Raw genomic sequence first — 16130 nt, 5'->3', positions numbered from 1 at the left:
TTGTACTTTGATCTGAACTCAATTCACATCACCTTGGCTGCTTCTCAGGCTGTACTGAGAGGCTTTGAAGTCTAAAAGCTTGCAGAGTGGTTTTTTTTTTTTTAGCACAAACTGTTCAAACACTTTCCTGCTTACCTTTGCATTCATTTGGGAGTTAAGCCTTTTCATCCTTATATGTTGCTTTGGTACAACATTTATAGGGACGTTAGTGTTGCATTTGTGTCTCTAAACGATTGTGAACATGAGGTTTTTTTTATGGCTGAAAGATGGTATATTTGAATTTGTGCCCACTTACTGTGAGAGTCTTACCTATTGACTCACATTGTAAATTGCTATTGAATTTCATTCAGTCAGGACAGGTTGTTGCTTGAATCCAACTGCTGATATCCCATTCAAAACTATGCTGTCATTCTGTAGAAGTGGTGACTTTCAGGCTGGTTATATTTAGCGTTTTGATTCTGCAGACTCATGGGTCAGTACTCGGTCAAATTAATTTTTAATGTCAATGTCAGCACTGGTGAATCTGCAGATATGCTCATATTCCCTTTATCCATGCGACATGTCCTATCCACAATCCATATTTTCCATCTTAACACTCATGTGTCACTGTTTAAGAAATCATAGGGTATGTGAAATGAGACTTTTATAACTACCATTTTTACCCTTCGGCTGTAAAGGCTGATGGGCAGATGTTGTCAGGTGAGCGGGCGGCGTAGATACCCGAGTTTGTGAATGTGAAAGCTATAGAATAAAGTGACTTACGAGCTTCAAATTGATATCATAGGTACATGTACTAAAAATCTTGGAAGTTTTTGGATCCTGGTGACCTTGACCTCAATGTCAGAAATAATGTTTTCTGAAAATCATGTGAATGGCATAACTTGAGAAAAAGGCAATATAGAATTTGGGTGACTTGGGTGAACCATTCTTTAAATCAAAATACACTGTATTTCTAAAAGTATTCACTCCTCCATCCAAATAAAGGATTCAACTGGTCCAGTCATTGCCAGAAGTGTATGAAATCAGCAGCTAGGAGTGCAGACTAATTCTGCACACATTGAGTTGCTCTCATGAGCTTTGTGAATTACAGCGAACCATAATGCCACCTGCACGTAAAATTTATCCACTACTGCTAAATATTCCACAGTAAACTGTGGTATTGTAATAAAGTGTAAGTGACTGGGAACAGTATCAACTCAGCTACGAAGTGATAGGCCACAAAATCAGAGCAGGGTCCATTGCAGAGGTCACCAACGTCCGATCGCTTCAGACCTCCAAACTTCAGGTGAACTTCAGATTAATTGAAGAACAGTGTACAAAGAGGTTCATGGAATGTGTATCCATGTTTAGCACCTGCATCCAAACCTTACTTCCCCACAACTCAATGCAAAGTGCCGGATGCAGTAATGTAAAGCACACACCAGCTTTGGATCTTCTGGAGCTAAATGAGGCCACCCAAACACATGAGATGTCATCGATAAGGCCAGGATGCCCTTAGTTGAGCACATCAGGACTTAGTAGTGGAGCTCAAATAAGTCAAAAGATATAGAACAAAAAGTAAAATCCCAGGAGGACATACCTTCAAGAAATATTTTAAAGAAATCATTGTTTATTAACTTTTACTTTATTTTATAAGATATTTTTCTTTTATGCTTGCTCTTTTCTTTTTTCTTGTTGTTTTTTTTTGCTCCATCATCTGGATGAATTGTACACCTTTTGAGTCTTTTCTATCCACAAATTTCTTGTGAATACTCACTGCCTGCAAATACAGACAATTCAGATATTTAAGAAAAGGAAAACTGTTAACGGTTTTCACCCCAGTTACATACCTTGAGTATGTAACTGAGCAGCTCAGTTTTTCTTTAGCCATTACCTTCACATAACGAATGGGTACTGACTCATCACTTCCTTCCAATGAACTCGAATAAACTACCCAAATGTGCCCACTGCCCAGACACTAACTGCTTGACGGGGTCTGTCATTATCTTCATTTAACCAATAGATTCATCCTCTCTGTGGATCCTGATTCACTGTGTCATTCCATAACCTGTAGAGATTAGACACCTGCAGTACAGGACAGCTTACCGATGACAGGGATTTGTGGCTCGGTGAAATCTCTCTCTGATTCAGACTTTGCATCAGGGATTTAATTTCATTAAGGGAAATTCTTTACATATTTTGTAAACCAGTTGGTTTTCTTTTGAGAGAAAGGACCTTGTCAGGCTTCACTTCCACAAACCTTATTATTACAGAATTAAACTTACCAGTTTGTGACAGTGCACAACTGTGACACACAGTGTTGTCTTCAGTTAGAATCCTCAGGATTAATACAGACGTTGGATAAGGATTGCAAGAGTGATGAAACTCTGGGAAAGAGTTAAATATGGTTAAAAGATTCTGTTGATTCTATTTAACCATGAGTTGACACAATGCAACAATGCATAGCAATCAGCCCAGTTAATCAAGTTCATCACAAGTAACGTCACATCTTTATTCACAATGACCAAGGAGTTTTCTCAAAGTAGATATAACCTGCTATTGCCTGCTGCTTTTTTTTAAGACAATTAAACTTTTTGTGATTTGCAGTTCAGAATAACCTGTAATTCAATCAATCTCTTTTATAAAGCACTGAATTCACTTTTCTTCCAAAAAGATCTTAGTAATTGTTAAAATTTGTAGATATTTTCGTTAGTTCTGTCATCAAAAATGTATTTGTAAACATTTTAGTTTTAGTAATTAAACATAAACATTTTTAGTTAAATTATTTAATGCTTAAACCAGTTAGACCTGCAGAAAGGCGTTAGATTCTCCAGATTTAGCTTAAGGAACCCTGCAGGGAACCTTACCTTCTCTGTGTATAGTGTGGTTGAACCTCAGAACATATCACATAATAATGTGTGTAAAAATATTTATTATGGACAGAATTAAGACAAACATAGCAGGTGGATTTACAGGAGATTACTGAACTGTTAAGAGTTTGCTGAAACAAACAAAAGGCTTGTAATTGTTTTCAGTCTCAGCCAGTGGATGAACGTACAAGGTCCTCTCTTTGCTCTACTTGCAGTGGATCACTGTGACATCCTGAATAGCTGCCCTGAGGATGAACCAATGATGCCTAATGAAGAATGTCTGGATGCCGCAGCTGATGAGTCCCTGCTGGAGACGAGTCCCATTCAGTCACCTCTGCAAGTCTTTGCTGGCATGGGGGGCCTGGCCCTGATAGCGGAGAGGCTGCCCATGCTATACCCCGATGTCATTCAGCAGGTAAAACTCAGCTTTCAAGAGGCACAGAAAATTAGAAATTGAACAACTTGCATACATACAGCAGTTCTTTAGTATTAACTTTTTATTTCACAACAAATGTTTTGAGCTTACCTGCTCTGGCTCCTCTGATGCCCTGATAAAGAGCCTTGTGTGTCTCCTAAATTCACCTGTCAGCATTGTCTTGCATTTCACACCTTCGCTGAGCCTTTACTCGTCGTTGCGGTTGTTCACAGGTCAGCGCTCCTGTGGTTCCCTCCAGCACACAGGAGAAGCCCAAGGACAGCGACCAGTTTGAGTGGGTGACCATAGAGCAGTCGGGTGAGCTGGTGTATGAGGCACCAGAGTCCATTGCAGCGGAGCCACCGCCCATCAACAAACAACAGTCCCAGACATCCTCATCGTCATCATCCTCAGTGCAGACCATGTCGCCCATCCCTGCCCACTCACTGGCAGCTTTTGGCCTCTTCCTGCGCCTGCCAGGTTACGCAGAGGTGTTGCTAAAGGAGAGGAAACATGCCCAGTGTCTGCTGCGGCTGGTACTGGGTGTCACAGACGATGGAGAAGGCAGTAAGTCTGAAAACACGTCACAGCTGTCCGCACTGAAATTCACCTTGGGCTTTGAACTTTTAGCTTGGGAAGTATTTAATGCCAGAAAAAGTTTGAGAATTGCTAAGCTATTTGAAAGAAAGCTCTTGCAAAGATCCTTTGCACACAGCTATTTCTCCTGTCTGTCCCCAATTGACTAAAATATAAAATTTACTGTGTTTTCTAACCAGCGAGAGTTTGTCAGCACGGTGTCTTATTTTCCTTTTTGCCCCCCCCTTCAAGAAAAGTAAAATAAAAATGGATTGTTCATGTGTGATTTAATCGACTAAAACACAAATCTAAACAACAAATATAAAAGCAGCATCAAAACCTTCTTATTTTGAGTGTCTGCTTTGACATCTTCTTAGGTCACATCCTGCAATCTCCATCAGCCAACGTGCTCCCCACACTACCATTCCATGTCCTGCGAGCACTGTTCAGCAGCACCCCTCTGACCACAGACGACGGTGTGCTTCTGCGTCGCATGGCTCTGGAAATCGGTGCCATCCACCTCATTCTAGCCTGTCTGTCAGCTCTGAGCCACCACGCCCCTCGCAACCCCAATGCCAATACCAGCGTCTCTGAGGTATGACCCATATCACACATACATTCTGTTTCTAAGATTTAAAGATTTATCACGATATACATTTGAAATTTTGCGATAACGATATAACTGACGATATAATTGACACTAGACAAAACACTTTACAACTCCACAACTTTATTAGTGCAAAAAAAACATCTATGTATTTTCACTTAAACAAGCAGCTGTTTTATGTGCATTAAAGTTATATAAAAACGTAACAGTGCAAATTCCTTGACAGTTTAACCAAAAGGCATTTCCAGTGGAAACTGGCCGACATATCCTCAGCATAACCATGTATAATATCCACAAAACTTCAAAGAAGTTATACACACACAATACGGTAATATTATGTTGGAGCACAGTACGTATCACTCCGCGAGGCTCCTGCCTATGAAAGCCGTAATGCTCCGACAATCTATCAAGTGGTGCGGCTTCGTAGCTTAGCAAAGTCGTACTAAAACATTTGACAGATTTTCGAGCACCGTGTACATAAAATCGTTTCGAGGTCAGTAAACACAACCAGGATTCAAACATAAGGCACACGGGATTATAAGGGGCTCTGTCGACTTTCAGAAAAATCAAAGGATTGATTTTAAGTGTGCCGTATTTTCCAAACAACACGGTAATAACGACGGCCCGCTAGCATGCTCTACCAAAAATAGTGCTTTGTTGTGTATCTGACGGATGAAAGCTAAACCAGTTCCACACCACTGAAGCTGCAGCATTTTTACAAACCAGTTCAGCTTCATCTGTTTCATTCAACGATCCGCTTTCGCTCTTCTCATTCGGCGTCGCCGCCATGTGCGTATGTAAACAAAGGCACTGCGCATGCGCGTTTTACCCATATTCTATCACGATATGTCATTTTCCTATCGTTGCCCAAAGTTACCGGTATTACCGTGAACGGTATGATATAGCCCAGCCCTACCTGACGATACATTTTGGCTCTTTTAAATTTGTGGCTGATGACAGCTTCCTGTCGGTGTTGCATTGTGAATTATTTCTTGAACCTTTCACCAGCCTGTGAGATGTCTAAGAAAAGAGAGTCCTGTCCAGCTCTTGTCATTTTCTTACTTCTGTCAGACTAACCCAGCTTCATGCCACTGGCTACTCTCACTTTGCCTGAGTGTTTTGCTGTTGGCAGTAATGGAGTAACTGAGGATAAAAACGATTGCCGTTATTAATGACCCTCTGTCTTGCTGCTTTACTTACGGCTTCCTTAGCGTACCTTTGCCTGGCAAATGGCTTAATTGTTCATAGTGAATGATAAAAAACAAACAGCTGCAGGGAGAAAAGGCTGTGCATCCGAGATGTCTTTTGTATAATTGATGTCTGCAGGGGGAGAAACGGGTAGTACCTCACCTCGACTTGCCTGACTCTGCTAACTGCACATCTTCTATGACCTGAAGAAGTGCAGATAGGGCTGTTCGATATAACAATATATATCAGATGACGATATAAAAACGTCTATCGTTTCATTTTACGCTATTGTTTCGTGGTGTCGCAAAAGAAACCGTTTATGGCAATATTTTTTTCATTGTTTTGATCGCAGTCATTGGTTTTTATGTGTTGTCGTCAGCAACAACGACAGTAAAACCATCACGTGTTGGCTTGTTTATTTTCCGCATAAATCTTTCAAAATAAAGCTTAAGATCCTGTTGAGACTTTTCAAAATAAACTGAATCACGTGAAAGAGCAGATTGTTTACAGATGAGAATTAAAAAAGAGCCGCCAGGTGCTAAAAAATAAACCTTAGACTCAAACGTTAGAACAGGCTTTCCCCGCAGCACGCTGTGTAATAAATACTCAAAGAAAACTGCAGCCTTTACAACTTATGTCTAAAAATGTATAGTTTCATGCCTCTGTTAAAACACTCAACTCCAGGTACACGACGCCCAGCTGGAAACACTTCACACAAGTCGAGCTGCCCGAGATTGACAGAATTTACAGAAAATGTTACATTTTTGTGATTTATATCGTTATCGGGACGATAGATGTCTTATATAGGGATATGAGATTTTGGTCATATCGCACAGCCCTAAGTGCAAAGTATATGGACGTTTAGCTCTTGAAACAAAAAAATTAAGGATGTGCTTTACATACAAATGTAGAGCAATTTACAAACCATTCTGACAGCAATATAGCATCAATGGGCTTTTAAATAAAGTCGGGAAGAGAGAGCCTGGTTTGTGTTTGTATGCATTTAATGGCAGCTTGTGTTAATGTGTAGGAAAAATCAATGATTGTTTTCCTAGTGTGAATGGCAGAGGTCACATCTGAAATCATAGTTACTGTGATCTCAGGTGTAGGTCTTCAGCGCTTTTTTTTAAATTTTAATTTTTATAAATTAAAGGGGCCTCAAAGAGAGGCGTAAGAACAGAGTCAACAATGGTTTGGTATCCCAGAAAAAGAATAAACCAGTTAGACCTGTTTTCTTATCATGTTTCAAACACCAAACTGAAAAAATTAAAACATATCTAGCTAAAGCATATGAGCTTATGAGTTTTTCACCCCCTGAGTGGAGGTGTTGTCACTGGGTTCCTGAAGCAGACCTGCCTTGTTTTTGTTGTGGTGGTGATGTGTCCGGTCTCATGCTTGTTCAGGGACTGTGTGAATACACAAATCTGAGCCAAACGCATCACACTGGCAGTGGTTGACCTTGATCTCCTGAGACCCATGTTCTGGAGTGGTAGCACTGGTGTGAGATAAGACACTGTGTTTTAAACATGAGAGACAATTGAACAAAACATTAACTTTAAACTTCAGGGACCAATTTTCTGTCTGCTCCTTTGACTCATTTCTTGTTTGACTCCATGTGACCATCACAAATGTTTTATGGCAGCTTTCTATGTAGGCCACAACCAACTCTGACCTTTTTGAATACATGATAAAACGTGATGAAAAAGCAGCAACAGTGTTTACGCCTGAATTTCATTAATAATTGTTAAAGGGAAGTAAAAATGCAAAATCTTTGATTTGTGTGTGTGTGTGTGTGTGTGTGTGTGTGTGTGTGTGTGTGTGTGTGTGTGTGTGTGTGTGTGTGTGGGGCAGCCACAGATATCCAGCTGTCATGGTGGGGGGACCAGTGAGGAGCAACAGCTGTACTGGGCTAAAGGAACAGGTTTTGGTACTGGATCTACAGCGTCAGGCTGGGACGTAGAGCAGGCCCTCACCAAGCAAAGGCTAGAGGAAGAGCATGTCACTTGTCTACTCCAGGTAAGTGCAAATGAGCATTTTTTTTTTTTTTAAGGTGGGTTATTTTTGCCTGGTATTCCCTATGAAACATGGGCCATAAATGAACCCATTAATTTTTTTGTGAACTTGCACTATAGTATTCAAATTCAACAGACTGACCAAACTACAAGACGCAAATAATGAGCAGACAGCTGGGTTAAATGGAGGGCAGGGAACTAAAACGGCTTGTTTCGGGCAGGGGATAAAAAAAGGGCTGCAGCAATGCTCAATTTAAGATGAGTAAGGATTCATTTGAACCATGAACCACGCAAAGGTATCATATCTAGCTATGTTTAATTTCTTTTGATGTTACTTACTGTGCCTTGTCATAGTGAGAGATGAGCACCCAACAATACAGTTGGTGCATATATTTGATTCCCAATAAAGAGGTATGCTTATCATCCTGGCAGTTGTGGTGTGTAGGAAGGGACATCTGAAGACACACAGTGATCAAAAACATGGATTCTCCCTCATCCAGAGCAGGTCACATGAACGCTTTTCTTCATAAAGGGTACATTTTAATTCTGCATTTGTTTTTCTTTACTAGGTCTTGGCAAGCTATATCAACCCAGCAGGCTCAAGTGGCTGCCACATTGCTGATGCCTCTTCAACAGCCAGCAGAGCTCACAACAGCTCAGCACTGCCAGCAGTGCTGCTAGAGCTGCTGAGCCAGTCCTGCCTCATTCCCGCCATGTCCTCCTACCTACGCAACGACTCAGGTAGGGCCCATGTCTTTGCAAGTGATGAGTATGACCAACAGAGAGACGGATCTAGCCTCTGTGCGCCTTGATTCCTAGGCCCCACCGGTTGGCTGAGGAGAAGTGATTTGAACCTCTGTATATTTCAGCTCAACAGAGTGATCACGTAGGAATTTCTACCATAAACACTAAGCAAGAAAGATGACTCTCCTGTCACACTGAAGTGGACATGAAAGGGTTATCTGTAAAAATAATGTTGTATCCCTTAGATCTTTCGTTCTATTCACTGAAATGAATAGTGCTTACCCACACAAAGGAAATAGGACTTTTGTGGTTTACATCAAACATGACACAGACCTTTAGGCAACATGTTAAATTCTCTAAGGAGAGACTGCTGATAAGTGATGGTAGCTGAGTTTGTAAGAGATTAATGACACAGAACTATAGAACAACTGAGAATGCAATCACGAGAATGAAAATAAACATTTCACTTTTTATTAGGCATCAAGATGGGGATAGTTTACGGCTCAAGTCACCTTGAGTCTTCATAACATCTTTATTTACAGTCTGTTTGCTGAGACCTGGTATGCATCTTACCAAAAGTAACATGTAAGTTACTGTCTGCTTGATAGTAACTTACATTTTTCACTGAGAATATTGATCAACTCAAGTAAGTCTGTGACAAGAACAATGTAATATCCTGTAATTGAATCTAGCTTGCCCACTATAAAAATGCAGAAAGCTGCATACTTCCAATAGGCTTGATAAGTTTGTGGTTATCATTGCTCCTATAGTATGTGTTTAGAAATCTGTCATTAAGAAGTCTTACCGCTCCATGTTTCATTATTTAGATTCTACATACTCGAAAACATCATGAAATCAATTTCCTGAAGGGTTTCTGGCATTTGTGTTTGTGGGCAGATTTTAAAAAAAAAAGAAAAAAAAAGACCAATTTTCAAAAATGATAAATTTAACTGATTGCTATCAACCTGGGAAGCAAAAATCAGATAAGCAGTCTGCTACTTAACACTCGGTGTTCTGTGGACACAGAGAGAAAGTAACACCTATATGCCACTTTAAAGTTTTTGTTTACACAATTAACCATAGCTGTATGCTCACTGGCTAAACGTGTTCGTTGTTGTTTATACCTAAGAGTCTAGCAGGGATACTGTTGAAGACAAAGTCAAAGGAGCTTGCAAAGAAGAAGACAAAGCTACAGCTTTGGCATGAAATCTTGGATTCCAGGGACTTTAGAGTAATTTTATATTGTATAGCAAAGAGAGAACTCCAATTTCAAAAAGTAAAAGTGCTAAGCAGATAAATATATACATGAATGCAAGTGAATGTAGACGGTGCTGCACAGTTAAGGTTAGGTCAGCCCACTGCTTATATCCTCGATCGTGGCTCAAGAGTTGGGAGTTCGCCTTGTAATGGGAAGGTTGCTGGTTCGAGCCCCGGCTTGGACAGTCTCGGTCGTTGTGTCCTTGGGCAAGACACTTCACCTGTTGCCTACGGGTGGTGGTCAGAGGGCCCGGTGGCGCCAGTGTCCGGCAGCCTCGCCTCTGTCAGTGCGCCCCAGGGTGGCTGTGGCTACAATGTAGCTTGCCATCACCTGGGCATCTGGTGATGGCGACACATCATGTGTGAATGGGTGTGTGAATGGGTGGATGACTGGATGTGTAAAGCGCTTTGGGGTCCTTAGGGACTGGTAAAGCGCTAGTATCATCCCAGAGCCTGTTACAGTGAGTGTATGCTACCTGTGTGTGCCTAATGCTGCTGGTTGTTTAACTTTGCAGGAGTATGTAAGCATGCATGCTGGCTTGTATTAATGTGCCCCTGGTCTCATAATTAAATAACAGCTGATAAATAGCATTGTGAGTGTTGTAATTACTCCTCATTATCTGGTAAAAGCCTCTGACGTGTGTTTAAATCCAAGTGTTTCCACATGCTGTGTTAAAGCATGTCCTTTGTAATACTTTTAAAACTGATATATTTATCACCCAGCTTAATAGCACATAGGTATAATGTCATGTGTTGAGTAGACATTGATTAGAGTTAATTGAAATCATGGTGTGTCCTGCCAAATAGAAGCTGGGAGCAGCTGGACCACCTTTTACATGAAAGCCAGGTGGCCAGGAGGTCCAAGGTGTGAATAAATGACTGACCAGAGCTGACTGTAGTGAACACTGGTTTTCTCTGCTTCTCTAACATTATTGTCTATGCTCTGCTTATTTAATTTAGCATCACATTGACTGCACGCGCACAAGAAAAAATACAGTCCCATAGAAATTTTGCGTCCTTTTTTAATATACTCTAGTCTGTGAAGCTTTTAGTAAAATGTTGCTATTTTTGTTTCTTTTTTTAGCCATGTTCTGTAGTATCCTTAACTGGCAGTTTAAGTTTCTTCATTCTACACCTTAGCCTTCATTGCCTCTTTCAAATCTGATAACTGGCTCGAGGTAACATTTATAACGGGCACTTTGACACACATCGAGAGATGGAGCACTTAATTCATTGTCATCTCATTTTTAAATACAGCATGGTCCAAAACACAAAATATGTCTTTTTGAAAAATAAAACCTTTTTTTTTTTTTCAATAAGACAATTTATTAAATATAGCTGAAATATTTGTAAGATTTTTCATATTTTCGGCTAAAACATACTTTGTTTCAGAATTTTTAACACTAACATAATTCAGCTGTTTGTTTTTTTTGCTCCTGGTGTCAAAAAAGATACTTGCATTGCCTTACCTTGGCCTCAAGTAACAATGTGAGGGATCTTGGGGTCTTGAACTTTTATCCTCCTTTTGTTGCCCTGCAATAGGCTACTGGGAGCTTCCCATTCTGGACTATCCTGCTTCTTCACTCACCTATTTCATTTACTGTATGTTTATACACCTGTCTGCATTTAATCATTAGTTACTTTTCATCTCTGGCTCTCTTCTGCAGTGTCTTTTGTTCTGTCTCTCTGGAGATTGTGCCCCTCCCTAATCTCGGTTCTATCTGAGGTTTCTTCCTGTTAAATGGAGTTTTCCCTTCCCACTATTGCCAAATGCTTGCTCAAATTGGGTCATGTCTTGAATATAAAAGAGACACAACAAGTTTTCGATAACTGAAGAACCAAAAACTGCGAAACTCTGCCCACTAGGCTGAAGAAATGCCAGAGAAGCAGAGCCCAAGAGAATGAATGGCCTGCTTGCCAAAGATCCATTCAGAGTATATGTTCAGCTACAAGGGAGCAATTTCACAATGGAAGACACAGCCAGAACTGAAATTGAGCGTACCATAGCAATCTTCCAGAGCAGAAACAACGAGTCTCCAGAATAAAGACCTGAACAGCACCAGAACCCAAAATGACTCGTACTAGCTGAGGAAGCTAACAGCACTCCTTGATTGCTTGACTGCACAAATAAGGGCGCTGCTATGCGAGTACCTGAAAGGTTGAGGGTGAAGATTAGTTGGTTTCAGGGCCTTGGTTGGTTTTAATCTGCCACATGGGATGTACCATTGACTTACACAGGGAAGTGGCTGACATCAATCTTACCAGTGGCTAGGAAGGACAGAACAGAGGTGTTCTGAGCATGGTAGAAAGGAAGACTGCTACAAGACTGCCCCAGAGACTATCAAACACATAGTAGCAAGATGGAAGATGTGAGCTGGAACTATGTACACTGAGAGGCACAACCAAGTGGCTTATAGTGTCCAAGAACATCTGTGATGCATAGAGATTAGAAGTCCTCAAGCCCCAATCGAACCAATATGGGACACCACTAAAGGTGATGATGAATTAAAAACAGGGCGACGGTCAGTGGAATTTCTACCTTCACACAGAGAAGCAGCTGTGACCAACCAACCAGACATAGTTGTGGTTGAGAAGATGCAGAAGACTGTAGGTTTGATAGATGAGACAACAACATCAGGAAGGAGGAGCACGAGAAAATAGAGAAGCATCAAGGACTGCGGGAACCACTGGAACAGGTTTAGAAAGTTAAGTTCTAAGTGGTCCCAGTGGGATTAGGAGCATTAGGACCTATAACTCCCAAACTGGAAGTGTAATTCCAGGCTTAACATTAGAGGTATCTGTCCAGAAGATTGCAGTCCTACAGTGCCTACCACTGCAATGAGTAAGAGGAAGATTTGTTTTAAATATCCAAAGGTGGGAACTGACAATGTACCTTGTTAATTGTACTCGAGTATTTACACAAATCTGTTCTTTTTACTCCTCATATTTTCAAAACAGGCTTGTAACTTTAGGGTTTAACACATTTGAGGAAAGATTTTTGGCATCAGTGTGAGCCTTCAGACCTTTAAACTGATTTGATCCTAAATGGATGAACAATAGCACACAAAATACGATATTATTTGTGTATCACTGGATTATCACATACAAAAACATTAAAGATGCAAATACATAATTTATTCATCATTTATAGTGCTATACTGAGGAGTTGAGGTTAACTAGGTTGAAACGATTTGGAACAGTGTTTTGGTTGAAAATGTCCATAATTGTGGTCATGGTGCCAATTTAGATTGTGTATTAGATCGTGAAGATCCAACATCTGGAGGATGTGCAGGATAAATTGATTAGCTTGTCATACTGTGGTGAGTTTATAGTAAAGCACTGTTCTGAATTGGTGCACAATGGCTGTGTTGCTAATGGTTACTGTTAGGTGGTTAGATGATACTTAGATTTCTTTTTTAATTCACTTAATTCTAACTTTATGCAACTTGATATGATCTAGTTTAAGGGCAGTGTAAACAGTATACTGATAATGGCTGGAGTCTAAGCAAAGATGGCTCGTGAAACATCTGTTTACATCTTATGTACAGTGGGGCAAAAAAGTATTTAGTCAGCCACCGATTGTGCAAGTTCCCCCACCTAAAATGATGACAGAGGTCAGTAATTTGCACCAGAGGTACACTTCAACTGTGAGAGACAGAATGTGAAAAAAAAATCCATGAATCCACATGGTAGGATTTGTAAAGAATTTATTCGTAAATCAGGGTGGAAAATAAGTATTTGGTCACCTCAAACAAGGAAAATCTCTGGCTCTCACAGACCTGTAACGTCTTCTGTAAGAAGCTTTTCTGTCCCCCACTCGTTACCTGTATGAATGGCACCTGTTTGAACTCATCATCTGTATAAAAGACACCTGTCCACAGCCTCAAACAGTCAGACTCCAAACTCCGCCATGGCCAAGACCAAAGAGCTTTCGAAGGACACCAGGAAAAGTATTGTAGACCTGCACCAGACTGGGAAGAGTGAATCTACAATAGGCAAGCAGCTTGGTGTGAAAAAATCAACTGTGGGAGCAATCATCAGAAAATGGAAGACATACAAGACCACTGATAATCTCCCTCGATCTGGGGCTCCACGCAAGATCTCATCCCGTGGGGTCAAAATGATCATGAGAACGGTGAGCAAAGATCCCAGAACCACACGGGGGGACCTGGTGAATGACCTGCAGAGAGCTGGGACCAAAGTAACAAAGGTCACCATCAGTAACACACTACAACGGCAGGGAATCAAATCCCGCAGTGCCAGACGTGTTCCGCTGCTGAAGCCAGTGCATGTCCAGGCCCGTCTGAAGTTTGCCAGAGAGCACATGGATGATACAGCAGAGGATTGGGAGAATGTCATGTGGTCAGATGAAACCAAAGTAGAACTTTTTGGTATAAACTCAACTCGTCGTGTTTGGAAGAAGAAGAATACTGAGTTGCATCCCAAGAACACCATACCTACTGTGAAGCATGGGGGTGGAAACATCATGCTATGGGGCTGTTTTTCTGCCAAGGGGACAGGACGACTGATCCGTGTTAAGGACAGAATGAATGGGGCCATGTATCGTGAGATTTTGAGCCAAAACCTCCTTCCATCAGTGAGAACTTTGAAGATGAAACGAGGCTGGGTCTTCCAACATGACAATGATCCAAAACACACCGCCCGGGCAACAAAGGAGTGGCTCCGTAAGAAGCATTTGAAAGTCCTGGAGTGGCCTAGCCAGTCTCCAGACCTCAACCCCATAGAAAATCTGTGGCGGGAGTTGAAAGTCCGTGTTGCTCGGCGACAGCCCCAAAACATCACTGCTCTCGAGAAGATCTGCATGGAGGAATGGGCCAAAATACCAGCTACTGTGTGTGCAAACCTGGTAAAGACCTATAGTAAACGTTTGACCTCTGTTATTGCCAACAAAGGTTATGTTACAAAGTATTGAGTTGTATTTTTGTTATTGACCAAATACTTATTTTCCACCCTGATTTACGAATAAATTCTTTACAAATCCTACCATGTGGATTCATGGATTTTTTTTTTTCACATTCTGTCTCTCACAGTTGAAGTGTACCTCTGGTGCAAATTACTGACCTCTGTCATCATTTTAGGTGGGGGAACTTGCACAATCGGTGGCTGACTAAATACTTTTTTGCCCCACTGTATATCCTTAATGAGCAGTAAATCTCAGAGCAGCAGCAGCACAGGTCAACTAATCACAGCCTGTCCAGCAAGATAATCTTCTGTAGGTCATAGGTTTTTGACTTTTACTTGACTAAAGACATTAAATTGGTCCGTCAACTTTTACGAGGTTTTGTTTTGTTTTTTTTTATAACTCCCCTGAACTAAAATATGTCTGCCCCCCTTGCCATCTCTGCATACATCTCAAAACTGGAATTAAGTAATCTGGAATCCATTTCATAAATAGAAATGACACATGTCCCCTCCACCTTACTACTTAATTCCAGTTTTGCTTTGTCTCAAACAGATATGATTTAAAGTTAAAATATGTTGTATGCAGTTAATGGCCATTTTGGTACATCATTCCTGCTGATTAAACATTAGCATAATGTAGGAGAGTAATGGTCGGTAGTGATTCATCATGTGGCAAAGAAAGCAGTTCCTTTGTGTTTTCCAAATGCATAGGCCTCACAGTTTGTCCACTCATTTGTTTTAACTGTTTTTTCACAGCAGGCTAAGGAAAACTATGTTTTTGAATGAAATGCTTGACCTTGTGCACAGAAAGTCTTTTGTTCCCTATACAAACCCGTACACACTTCAAGGATTTCCTACATCACAAGGCATATTATTGACATCAGTACAAGGTGAAAGCTAAATACGCCACAGCACCACCTTCATTCATTACCACAATGTCCCTGTGGATTTGTGAATTTGCAGTTTATCACTGCTCACCCGTGGAATTGTAGATTCTATTACCACACGCTTCCCTCCTTGCAGTTAAAATGGGTAGATGAGCACTTTGAAGTGGATCAGGGCAAAGGTGAGACGTAAGATGCCACCACCAGTGATCATTGTTGTAATTAGATCCCATTCATGTAAAGTTATATACACGAATCCTTCTACGCAAACACCTTGGGGGTTTTCACAGATGAGGCTGGAAACTCATTCTTATTGTTATTCTTGGGTGTTTATTGTTCAAATGTCCCCCAATTCCACAATACATCTAGACGTTATTCAGATATTTATCAAAAGCTTTTTAATACAGGAAAATGATTGCTGACACTACCCTTAAATGAATATGAGCAAATAAATGAAGAGACCTCTGCGATCCCTCTGCACCTGACACATTTTACTCACACTCACCGACTTTCAAAGATGGACAGAGATGAAGAAAGAATATAGAGCATAAGCCCCATTTCAAATGGAAACTACATAGTTTAATTACAAGTTGATCCCATTCCTTAATGTCTTGCAACTGTGACTTCTGTGTAAGACCTGTGTATTATCAAAAATAGTTTCACACTTTTGGGGTT

General features: G+C 40.8%; 1 protein-coding gene across 3 annotated transcripts in view; it reads left to right on the top strand.

The window, feature by feature from the left end:
* Nucleotides 1-16130, top strand: part of birc6 (baculoviral IAP repeat containing 6) — a 128504-nt gene that overhangs the window by 73923 nt on the left and 38451 nt on the right. For all 3 annotated transcript variants that reach the window (XM_085429023.1, XM_085429024.1, XM_085429022.1), the window contains exons 60-64: nt 3065-3264; nt 3498-3831; nt 4218-4435; nt 7487-7651; nt 8217-8388. In XM_085429023.1, coding sequence (XP_085285149.1) covers nt 3065-3264; nt 3498-3831; nt 4218-4435; nt 7487-7651; nt 8217-8388 — 1089 coding nt within the window. The remainder of the gene's footprint in view (nt 1-3064; nt 3265-3497; nt 3832-4217; nt 4436-7486; nt 7652-8216; nt 8389-16130) is intronic.

The sequence above is a fragment of the Rhamphochromis longiceps genome, linkage group LG13 (genome assembly GCF_057381845.1).
Source record: "Rhamphochromis longiceps isolate RC_006_pf linkage group LG13, R_longiceps_female_GT1.1, whole genome shotgun sequence".
In the NCBI taxonomy this organism is placed as follows: Eukaryota; Metazoa; Chordata; class Actinopteri; order Cichliformes; family Cichlidae; genus Rhamphochromis; species Rhamphochromis longiceps.
Note: the sequence above shows the minus strand (reverse complement) of the source record. Positions and strands in the feature narration are given on the sequence as shown.